General features: G+C 33.0%; 2 protein-coding genes across 3 annotated transcripts; both read right to left on the bottom strand.

Moving 5' to 3' along the window:
• Positions 1 to 276: 276 nt before the first annotated feature.
• Positions 277 to 1,472, bottom strand: LOC140986398 (thioredoxin H2). The gene is made up of 3 exons (XM_073454625.1): positions 1,280 to 1,472; positions 940 to 1,062; positions 277 to 561 (listed from the first exon to the last, which is right to left on the bottom strand). Exons 1-3 carry the CDS (start codon positions 1,430 to 1,432, stop codon positions 412 to 414), a joined length of 426 nt encoding a protein of 141 aa, XP_073310726.1. The 5' UTR covers positions 1,433 to 1,472; the 3' UTR covers positions 277 to 411.
• Positions 1,473 to 3,666: 2,194 nt separating this feature from the next.
• On the bottom strand, positions 3,667 to 7,159 carry LOC140985517 (uncharacterized). Of its 2 annotated transcripts, none has more exons than XM_073453346.1 (10): positions 6,852 to 7,159; positions 6,678 to 6,739; positions 6,454 to 6,597; positions 6,220 to 6,330; positions 5,931 to 6,135; positions 5,423 to 5,481; positions 5,242 to 5,294; positions 4,924 to 5,146; positions 4,262 to 4,370; positions 3,667 to 4,105 (listed from the first exon to the last, which is right to left on the bottom strand). In XM_073453346.1, exons 1-10 carry the CDS (start codon positions 7,072 to 7,074, stop codon positions 3,846 to 3,848), a joined length of 1,449 nt encoding a protein of 482 aa, XP_073309447.1. In that variant the 5' UTR covers positions 7,075 to 7,159; the 3' UTR covers positions 3,667 to 3,845. The 2 variants fall into 2 exon arrangements, with proteins under 2 accessions (XP_073309447.1, XP_073309448.1); XM_073453347.1 differs by having other exon boundaries at positions 6,454 to 6,592; positions 6,852 to 7,079.
• Positions 7,160 to 8,931: the final 1,772 nt, after the last annotated feature.

Below are 8,931 nucleotides of genomic sequence, written 5' to 3'. Positions count from 1 at the left end.
TTTTTATAAAAAAAAATTGATTGACTTTTAAAAATCTATATTTTTTAAAAAAATTATTAATTATTGAAAAATCAAAAGATTATTTATCAATTTTTATCACCCATATGTAATAATAATCTCATCTTACATCGTCTAATCATTCCACCAATATTCTTGTGTATTTTCGTTAGTGAAGTTTGAATATGTTTGGAAGTTTGAATATGTTTGGCTTAGAATGAAGCACAATAAAAAAAATGGCAGCAAATTTTAATTTAAAATAAAAATAAACATTAAGACAAGAAGTAAGTCTTTGGCACAGATTTTATCTTTTGGCACATATCTTAATAAATAATATCTGAAAGAAAACCAATTTGCATTGAATCCTAATCTTTAGATGACACATTTATTCCACCAAAACACAGATTTTACAAATCAAGCAGCGAATTTAGGGGCTTCCCTGTGCTTTCGGATTTTGTTATCCAGCTCATCTTTCTTGGCTCCCATGATCCTGTCCACCTCCTTTCCTTGTTTTAGCAACACAAATGTTGGCATAGCCTGCACCCCGAACTCCCGAGCCACATCCTGTAATAACCCAAATTCAATGTCCCTAAATTTGACCGTGATAAAGTTTTCGGCATTAAACTAACGGATTGGAGCATGCGATGGGTATTTTTTATCTACTTGCCCTGATGGAAAAGGAAAATTTGAAGGAAATGCAATTAGGTAGGAAATTCAACCAATTTGTGAAAAAACTAGCCTCAAGTTTCTAGAATTTCACCAATGTCTCGGATTTTACAAGATCGAATTCTGTAAGTTTAGAGATAATTTCTGCAAACGAGAAACAAATGAGGACTAAATCGAAAAAACTCATAAGCACGAAAATATATATTATTCGACAAATGTCAATATGATCGTTGAATTAAGAAAAAAGGATGGGAAGAAATAAAAAAAATGGCGTACGGAGAGCTCGTCGACGTCAATCTTGACAAAGTCGACGTCAGTGTATTTGGCGGACATCTCGTGGAACACAGGCTCGATGAATTTGCAAGGCCCACACCACGACGCCGAAAAATCCACCACCATCTGATCATAAACAATTAAACACAAGAAACGATTACAAAACAAAATTACTCAGATCGGAAAATTTTAAGCCGCGTCGGTGCTCGATATATACTGAACGATAGATCGGGAACCAAGAACGAGAGTTGAGAAAAAAAATTGAACAAAATCCTTTCGGAGAACAATTTAAAAGTATGCGAAACTGAGAATTAGGTTGAGAGAGAGAGAGAGAGAGAGAGACCAATTTATTCAACTGCTTCGCGGAGTCGTAGTGGAGTTTCCAGCGCTGCGACGAGTGAAAGGCGTTAACGCGAGATGTCTCCGATGATTCCGCGGAGGTAGACGCGGCCTCCGCAGCCGATCCTCCCATAAGGTAAGATACGACGGAACCCATGCCCTTTCTCTCTCTTTTCTCCGTAGGTATCAAGGAAAGTGATCACGACAAGTCAAAATCGCCTTATAGTCGTATGAATATGGGCCGGGCTCATGTCTTGTTAATAGCCCATTAAAATTGTCGTTTTATTTTGTTCCTCCAGGCCCACGGCCCCAAATAAGGGGTGAATTACATTTTACCCCATGTAATTCACCCCTTGTATTATTAATGGAGCAGATAACCCTTGTGTTTTTAAACTAGGTGCATATCCGTCCCTATGGTGGTGCTTGTTTTGTCACGCGCGTGAATTGAGTGTACACTGTTTTTGCCCAAATTACACTTAACACATATTTATAACTTTAATATACCAATTTTTACGAGCTTGGGCTGTTTGCCCCGTTGGTAAAGCTCACCTTTCTTCTTGTAATAGATTCCAAAATCGAGGCCTCTCCCCCTAAGAATAGGAAATCAAAAAAATATATATATATACCAATTTTTACATCTTGGATCTGCGAACATGAAGCCTCTCGTAGGTTTATTTCTATGGAGTTCATTAGCATGAGCAGTGATGCCGCTTAGAACGGTCTAATCGATCACCCACTATCCCAATTTTTATAAAATTAGTGTCTATAAATATCGTTGGAAAAATCAATATCGCTTAGGTTGAAACAATTTGTCTAAGCAGTTCGATATTTTTTAGAAAAAAATTTAAAAAAATGCTTGAACAGATTTATGCATATTTTGTTGAAATATATGCACGTACAAAATTATCCATATTAATGAAAATGTAAAATTTATGCATATTTTGACTAATGTTAGATATTATAAAATATTTTATATATTTTTATAATTAATTAAAATATTTGCCCAAAAAAAAAAGTCGATCGTTGAGCATGAGCAAAATAATATACAAAAATATATCAATTATCATACGAGACTTATATAATTGTTCTCAAAATGAATGAATAAACTAATTACAAACATCGAAAAAAGAGAGTCTGTAACAATTCCACTAACAAAACAGCATGTATCCATAACAATTCCACTAACACCAAGCATCCTTCAAACGAGGTTTTAAGATCAGAGGATAAGTAAGAAAAAAACATATAAATTAATATATCTGAAAGGATGATGTCTGCTCCCAACTGACTAGAGAGTTTATGATGCTGAAACAGGGAGACCACATTGTGGCAGAATTTGTTAGAAAGTTTGAACAAATGTGTCACTTTTGTGCCCATTATTGTTTTGGTAATACATGGAGATGAATAATTATGAAAAATAAATATTTTTTGCATAAAAAATTCAATATCCTAGTGATTTGTATGATTTTAATTAATTTAAGAGTGGTCACAATATCTTTGATGGAATTAAAAGTATACATAAATTATTGAAAAACAAGATTTAACCGTTTTGATACCACTTGTTAGGATCAGTTAACAAGTGGTATCCCCTACATGATCTGCTTCACGACCAAAACCCTGTGGTAAGGGCAATATAGTGGATCCCCTACACGATCTGCTTCATGTGAACGCTTAGAGTCTAACAACTCGATGAGATTTAGTTATATCAATCTTTTAAATAAGTCATTTACTTCTTCATCTGATTAAAGTCAGTTATGGTTGTAATTGGCAATTCTCCATTTTTCTTCAAAATTTCGCATGGCCGTTTTAGTAATTTGGCAAATAAATATTACAGGACAAAGTGTGCATCTAGTTTAAAAACATAGGGGCTAACAATACAATAAATATTACACAGGGGGTTATGTTCTCTTAAGTGACAACACAAGGGGGGTACAATGCAATTCACACCATAAACTAATGATAAAAAAATTCCATGGTTTTTTAAGTCAATTTGTAACAAAGTGTGATTATAAAAAAAAAAATTTAAAAAGATTTTGGAACCTCAGCTTTGGTACCAGCAAAAGGTATCGGAAACTAATCGCTTACACAGGATTTTGATATCGACAACGATTTCTTTAAGGCATGTATTAGAATTTCCAAATTATAGTTTTGATTTTCGTAGTATTTTTCAAACAACCAACAATCCTTACTCTTTCCTTGTGTTTTTTTTTTCTATGCATTTTTTGGTCATGTGTTGGTTAAGATAATTACTTTGTTTCAATAAAATTCAAGCAATATAATTTAATCTTTGAATGCAAGATTTTGACAAATTAGATCAAGTCAAACATGACAAACAGACTCATCAAGCCAATGATAAAATTATGGAAATTAGATTCGAATCCAAATCAATTCGTATATCCTCTTTATTCCAAAAGGGTTTTTATTCATTGGGGTAATTGCACCCGACAAAAGCAGGCCAAGAAAATATGCCAAATTGAAACCCAAAAAACTCTTAAGAATCAAAAGCCAATAAAGCATGCATAAAGAATTTGTACATATAGATGAAATATAGAATCAATCAACTCGTCTTGTTTTTATTGAAATGGAACTGGAATGCCATGCTTCTTGTTAACTATAGTCATGGCTAAGTACCGGGAACCCATCCCAATAGGAATATTTTCATCAGGGCCCTCCCAAAATGGAGCTTCACCTTCACCAACCAGACGCCAATAACCCGTTCTCAAAGATTCGGCTTGTTCTTCGTTGCAGTTATCTAACAATGATTCCACTCGAAAATTTATCCCAAGTGAACCAAGAAACTGCGACTGAGTCATTGGTCCATGGACGGATACGCCTGCATCAGTGCATACGACATTGAGAATCACTTATGGAGTTGGGAGAGAGTGGATCCAAATATCAAAAATACTTGGGGGCATATGAATTTTTTAAATTATTTAACTGAAGCAGCACCATAGTTAGGAGTAAGATGTGAGAAAAGAATGTTGAAAACCTGAAATGCCTTCTGCAGAATGCCTAATGGCAGCGAAATCGACATATGCACTGAGATCGGCAGACCCCGGATTATCCAGAATGTCGACAAACTTGTGTTTTCGAATTGCCTGCATAATAACATGGCTAACGAGACTGTTTTTGCAGTTTTACGAAGTGATGTTCATAGTGAATCTTTCTATAGTACATATTATTTATTAAGCAAGAACATCTTAGCAAAATCTAGTTGACATGTCGCTAATGAGACCTCTCTAAAGCGCTTTTGGTATAATTATTCTTTATACATAAAAATGTGTTTTCAAAAACATCATACTCCAATAATTTGTCATCTATCATTACTATGTAATATCATTTAACATCAATCTTATTAAAAAACCTTGAAAGTTAATTTTGCTTTCTCCTCAATTAACAAAAAAAATTATTTTAAAAGACAAGTTCTATAATAAGTTTTTGATACTTTCATAACAATTTTTTTTAAAAAGAACACAATCTGTTATGCACACAAGTCGTGCGTGTTTTTATTCACCAGTATTAAAGAACGGCCAGGTGAAAACTTGAGGAAATAGAAAGACGGTGATCGTGGCAGTGTACTTCCATTGTGCACAATGTGACACAAAATTTGTGTTGAAGCATTCAAGGTGGAAAGAACGAGACGAAGAAAACCTGCAAACTATCTGAGACTACTCCATCGAGGCCATAGTCGATTATAAGAGCTCCACCTCCATCACTGCCTATTCTTTCGGCAATCTCTCGAGTTAAATCCATTGCTTTGGGGCAAACTTCAACATTCTTAATCTTCGGAATTTCATCAGTCTCTGCCCATTTGAACCGCTGCATCAGATAGAGAGTTGCGGGAGTAGGCTGTGGGGATAAAACAAAGCGAAACCTATCCAATGAATAAAAGATATATTATTGCACACTATCTACTTCTTAGAAGGTATGCAGTGATAGAGAAACAATGAAAAAAGTTCAAAAACTTGCGATGAATTCTCAGCAACATCAACCATCTTCTCACACCATCCACGAGAAGCTTTCTGCGGAAAATCGTGAAATGAGTAATATGTGAATGCCAAATCCAACTTTTGAATGGGGTAAAGGCGAAATCATATTTATAGAAAACAGCACTGTAACAAATACCACATTAGTGTTTATATAGATAGACCTGAAACTGGTGCACTGGTAAAGCATCATAGAACTCATGGGCAATGATGATTGTAGGCACTGAAAGAAAGAGCATCAAGCTGTATGTTAATTAAATGTAAAGCACATCAAGGACGCATTCTTAACTATCCTAACAATTTCAAAATGGAAAACTATCTCCTGCCGGTAAGAGGTTTGACTTAAATGCAATCTCTCCTTGTGAGTTGTGACGAAGTAGAATTTGCATGCTTCAAAATTTCTGGAAAAACTTTGACATGATGGTAAACAAACCCATACTTGACATGCTCATTAAGTTGTCCATCTCAGTGTTGTAAATGGTGGTAGGTGGTGGCGGGGCGGTCGGTGACCGCCTACTGCCTTGGCCGCCATTTAGAACAATGGTCCATCAACCGTGCATACACTAACAATGTTATACTACAAACGTATTTCTGTCCTTGACATTATAGACCAAATGTGGCTGGACTGTGCAGCACGAAATGCTACTGTTATTGACAACAAGATTTCCTTACATCCAGTAGGAACTTGCTCAAACATGGCATGCCATGATACAGGGGTCGCAGCTAATGTGCTTATTGTTCTCTTCTCAGTATTTTGATCAGCAACAGCTTCCGTCACACACTTCAAGTTCTGATACTGGAGCTTCTGTAATGCTGGACTACATTCAACCATATGTATTTGCAAAGCATCTGTGAAATTCTTGAATTTTGATGCACCCTGACACATTACAACTCAAAAACTTAGACCAATTCTAATAATAAATCTAATTGTTGTGCAGAATTGCAAAATGTGAGATCATACTCGTAGAAGATCGGCCAAGAGAGTTCCTCTGCCAGGTCCAAGCTCAACTAAGTTGACTCTATCAGGTTGTCCCATTTGCTCCCAAAGGCACATGGCCCAAACACCAATCATCTGGGAAAAAAAAGATTGAATTTAATTGAAAAAAAATTGTCAAAAAAGTTAACATTTTCATCTTTTTGACTGAAATTGATAGATTAACAAAAAGAATCATATGCAAGTAGCAAAGGACACGACCTCTCCAAACATCTGACTCACTTCTGGAGAGGTAATGAAATCCCCATCTGCTCCAAACACATCCCGATTTATATAAAAACCAGCTTTCGGATTTGTCAATACTTCCTCCATGTATTCGGCTAGAGTAATCGGGCCCCCTCTGAACTAATACAGATGCCACAAAAACCACCACTCAAAGCTACCATTCAAATTTTAAAAGGCCATTTACAAATAAAATGACATACTTTGATAATGTTCTTGAGGTGCTTAACGAGCTCGGAATCAGCATTCGGTTCGTGGGAATGCTCTGCTAACAAGCAAATGTCACACACTCACTCCATTTTAGTCAAACAAACACGAAAATGATTAAGCACCACAACAGGAATATCCAAATTAACACGCATAAAAATTATGTATACCTGGAGGTTGGTATAAGGCGGAGCGGTCGATGGCTATGGTGGCGGCAGATGTGGGAAGTCCTGGGGCGTCCTCCGATTGTTCGACGAAATGACCGTCTGGGATTTGAGAAGACGAAGAAAAGGATGAAGAAGATGCGGGAAATTGACGAAGGGATTCTAGTACCTGAGAAGAATAGGAGAATAGGCGATGTGTGGAAGCTTGAAGCAGCGCCCTTCTCAACATTTCTGACAGTCCCAGAATGAGGCAATCAGAAGAAGAAGCTGCCTATCTTCCCAGTAACATCTAAAATACGTTCGTTCAATTTTATTTTTTTCCCTCAAAAAACTAACCTTTGTTTAAAATAAAAGAATTATTGAATGTTGAAAAATAATAGTTGAAATATTTAAATATTAAAAATAATAATTGTAAATTATTGTGTGATTATGTATTTATTTTTGAATTATTTTCAAAAAAATTCTATAAATAGGTATCTCAATTTGTGAAGAAAAGCACAATTGAGTAGAGAAAAAATTTTATAAGGTGTGTAGTTTGATATATATTGTGAGTTTCAGATTTTTACTTTTTACCGTAAAATTTTATTTTTAAGAACCTTATTATATTTGAGAATGCTGCAACTGATTGTTTCTACAATTAGTAACGAATTACTTCTTAAATTCTAGTTGGGTATAATTATTTTGACGTATTTGTTAATGTCAGTTTTATTTCAATTTTTGCAATTTTAATCAGAAATTAGAATCAAAATTGTTGTAATTCTAATTTTTTTAAAAAAAACTAGAAGCAAGATTGACATGTTTTTTACTTCTGTTTTTTTTAATTATTTAAAATATTTTTGACGATCTAATTGTCTAAAATATAAATTGACATTTGTATCTTTAAAAAAATTATTATATTTCAAGATTAATCTTTATTTTTATACATATTTTTGGATATTTTGTAAAATACTAAATTTTATTAATGTGTGTGAGTACCAAAATTTAGATGATTTAAAAGATAAATGATGTATAGATTAAGAATATTGTCATTTTACTAAAAATTAAATTTAGAAACAATTTTTTCCCTAACACTCGATTTTAGATTATATTAGTTTTAGATTTTTATTTTCAAACACTTTTTATTTTTTCTTCTCATCTATTTCAAAACAATCTCTAGAAAAATTACTTTAAAATAAACAAAATCTCCTCACAGACACTTTCTAATACATTTTGAAAAAAACATATTTTTCAAAATTTTAATTTAACCAACATTTTTTTTTATTGGTTTGCAAGAAGCGCTAAAGGTAATCAGTCGAGACCAAATATGACGTGATACAAGTTTAAAGGGAAAAATAACTCCGGTTAACTATTTTTTAAAGAAAATGACCTCTTCAAATATATTTAAAATACACTTGAGCAGGTAATTTTTTTTTAAAAAAAAGGTTGACCGAAGTTAAAAAAAATTAAATTTTTATTAGTATTTTAATTATCCCATATGTAGACTGAATAATATATATTTATATTTATATCTATATGTTTTCATGAAAAAATTAAATTTATGTACAAAAATCTAAAATTTTTATTAAAAATAGAAAATTTTAAATTTTTTTAACGATAGTATATACATATATATATACATATATATATAGAAGTAATGTATATAATAAATATATATATAAAATCGACTGGCAATACATACAACATACATATAGAAGTAATGTATATAATAAATATAAGAGTACTCCATAAATTCTCAAATTTTTTTAAAATAAAAATCTCAAAACATAAAATTTTTGGACAATTTTTTATATTAAAAAATTTAGTTTTTGAAGATTTTTAAGTAGTTAGTGTGGTTCTTCGTAAGATAATCTGTATATTATAATTTAATAGTGGTTATAACTAGATCAAACGGGGTTCCTTTTGTTTGGAAGATAAGGTTTTTTTTTTTTGAATTTTTAATTAATGGAAGTTGAATAGTTCTAATTTAAATAAGTTAATTAAACTAATTAAACACGTTTAATGACGCATAAATCAATAATTGACCATTCTTTCCCGTTTTGGGCTGAATCACAGCGTTATTGTAGCGTTTTACGTTTAATCCGTGTTT

This window comes from Primulina huaijiensis, chromosome 10 (assembly GCF_012295235.1).
Source record: "Primulina huaijiensis isolate GDHJ02 chromosome 10, ASM1229523v2, whole genome shotgun sequence".
NCBI classification, from domain to species: Eukaryota; Viridiplantae; Streptophyta; class Magnoliopsida; order Lamiales; family Gesneriaceae; genus Primulina; species Primulina huaijiensis.
The sequence above is the reverse complement of the archived record's forward strand: the minus strand, read 5'-3'. Positions and strand labels throughout refer to the sequence as shown.

Bases quoted from the DNA above. Each gene is read 5' to 3' on its own strand.
- LOC140986398 (XM_073454625.1), bottom strand. From the start codon at position 1,432: ATGGGTTCCGTCGTATCTTACCTTATGGGAGGATCGGCTGCGGAGGCC. The intron at 1,063-1,279 runs GTCTCTCTCTCT...GTTTATGATCAG, and splicing joins CGAAGCAGTTGAATAAATTG to ATGGTGGTGGATTTTTCGGC. The intron at 562-939 runs GTACGCCATTTT...GGGTTATTACAG, and splicing joins TTGACGTCGACGAGCTCTCC to GATGTGGCTCGGGAGTTCGG.
- LOC140985517 (XM_073453346.1), bottom strand. From the start codon at position 7,074: ATGTTGAGAAGGGCGCTGCTTCAAGCTTCCACACATCGCCTATTCTCC. The intron at 6,598-6,677 runs GTATGTCATTTT...CATCTGTATTAG, and splicing joins ACCTCAAGAACATTATCAAA to TTCAGAGGGGGCCCGATTAC. The intron at 5,295-5,422 runs GTCTATCTATAT...GATTTTCCGCAG, and splicing joins TACCAGTGCACCAGTTTCAG to AAAGCTTCTCGTGGATGGTG.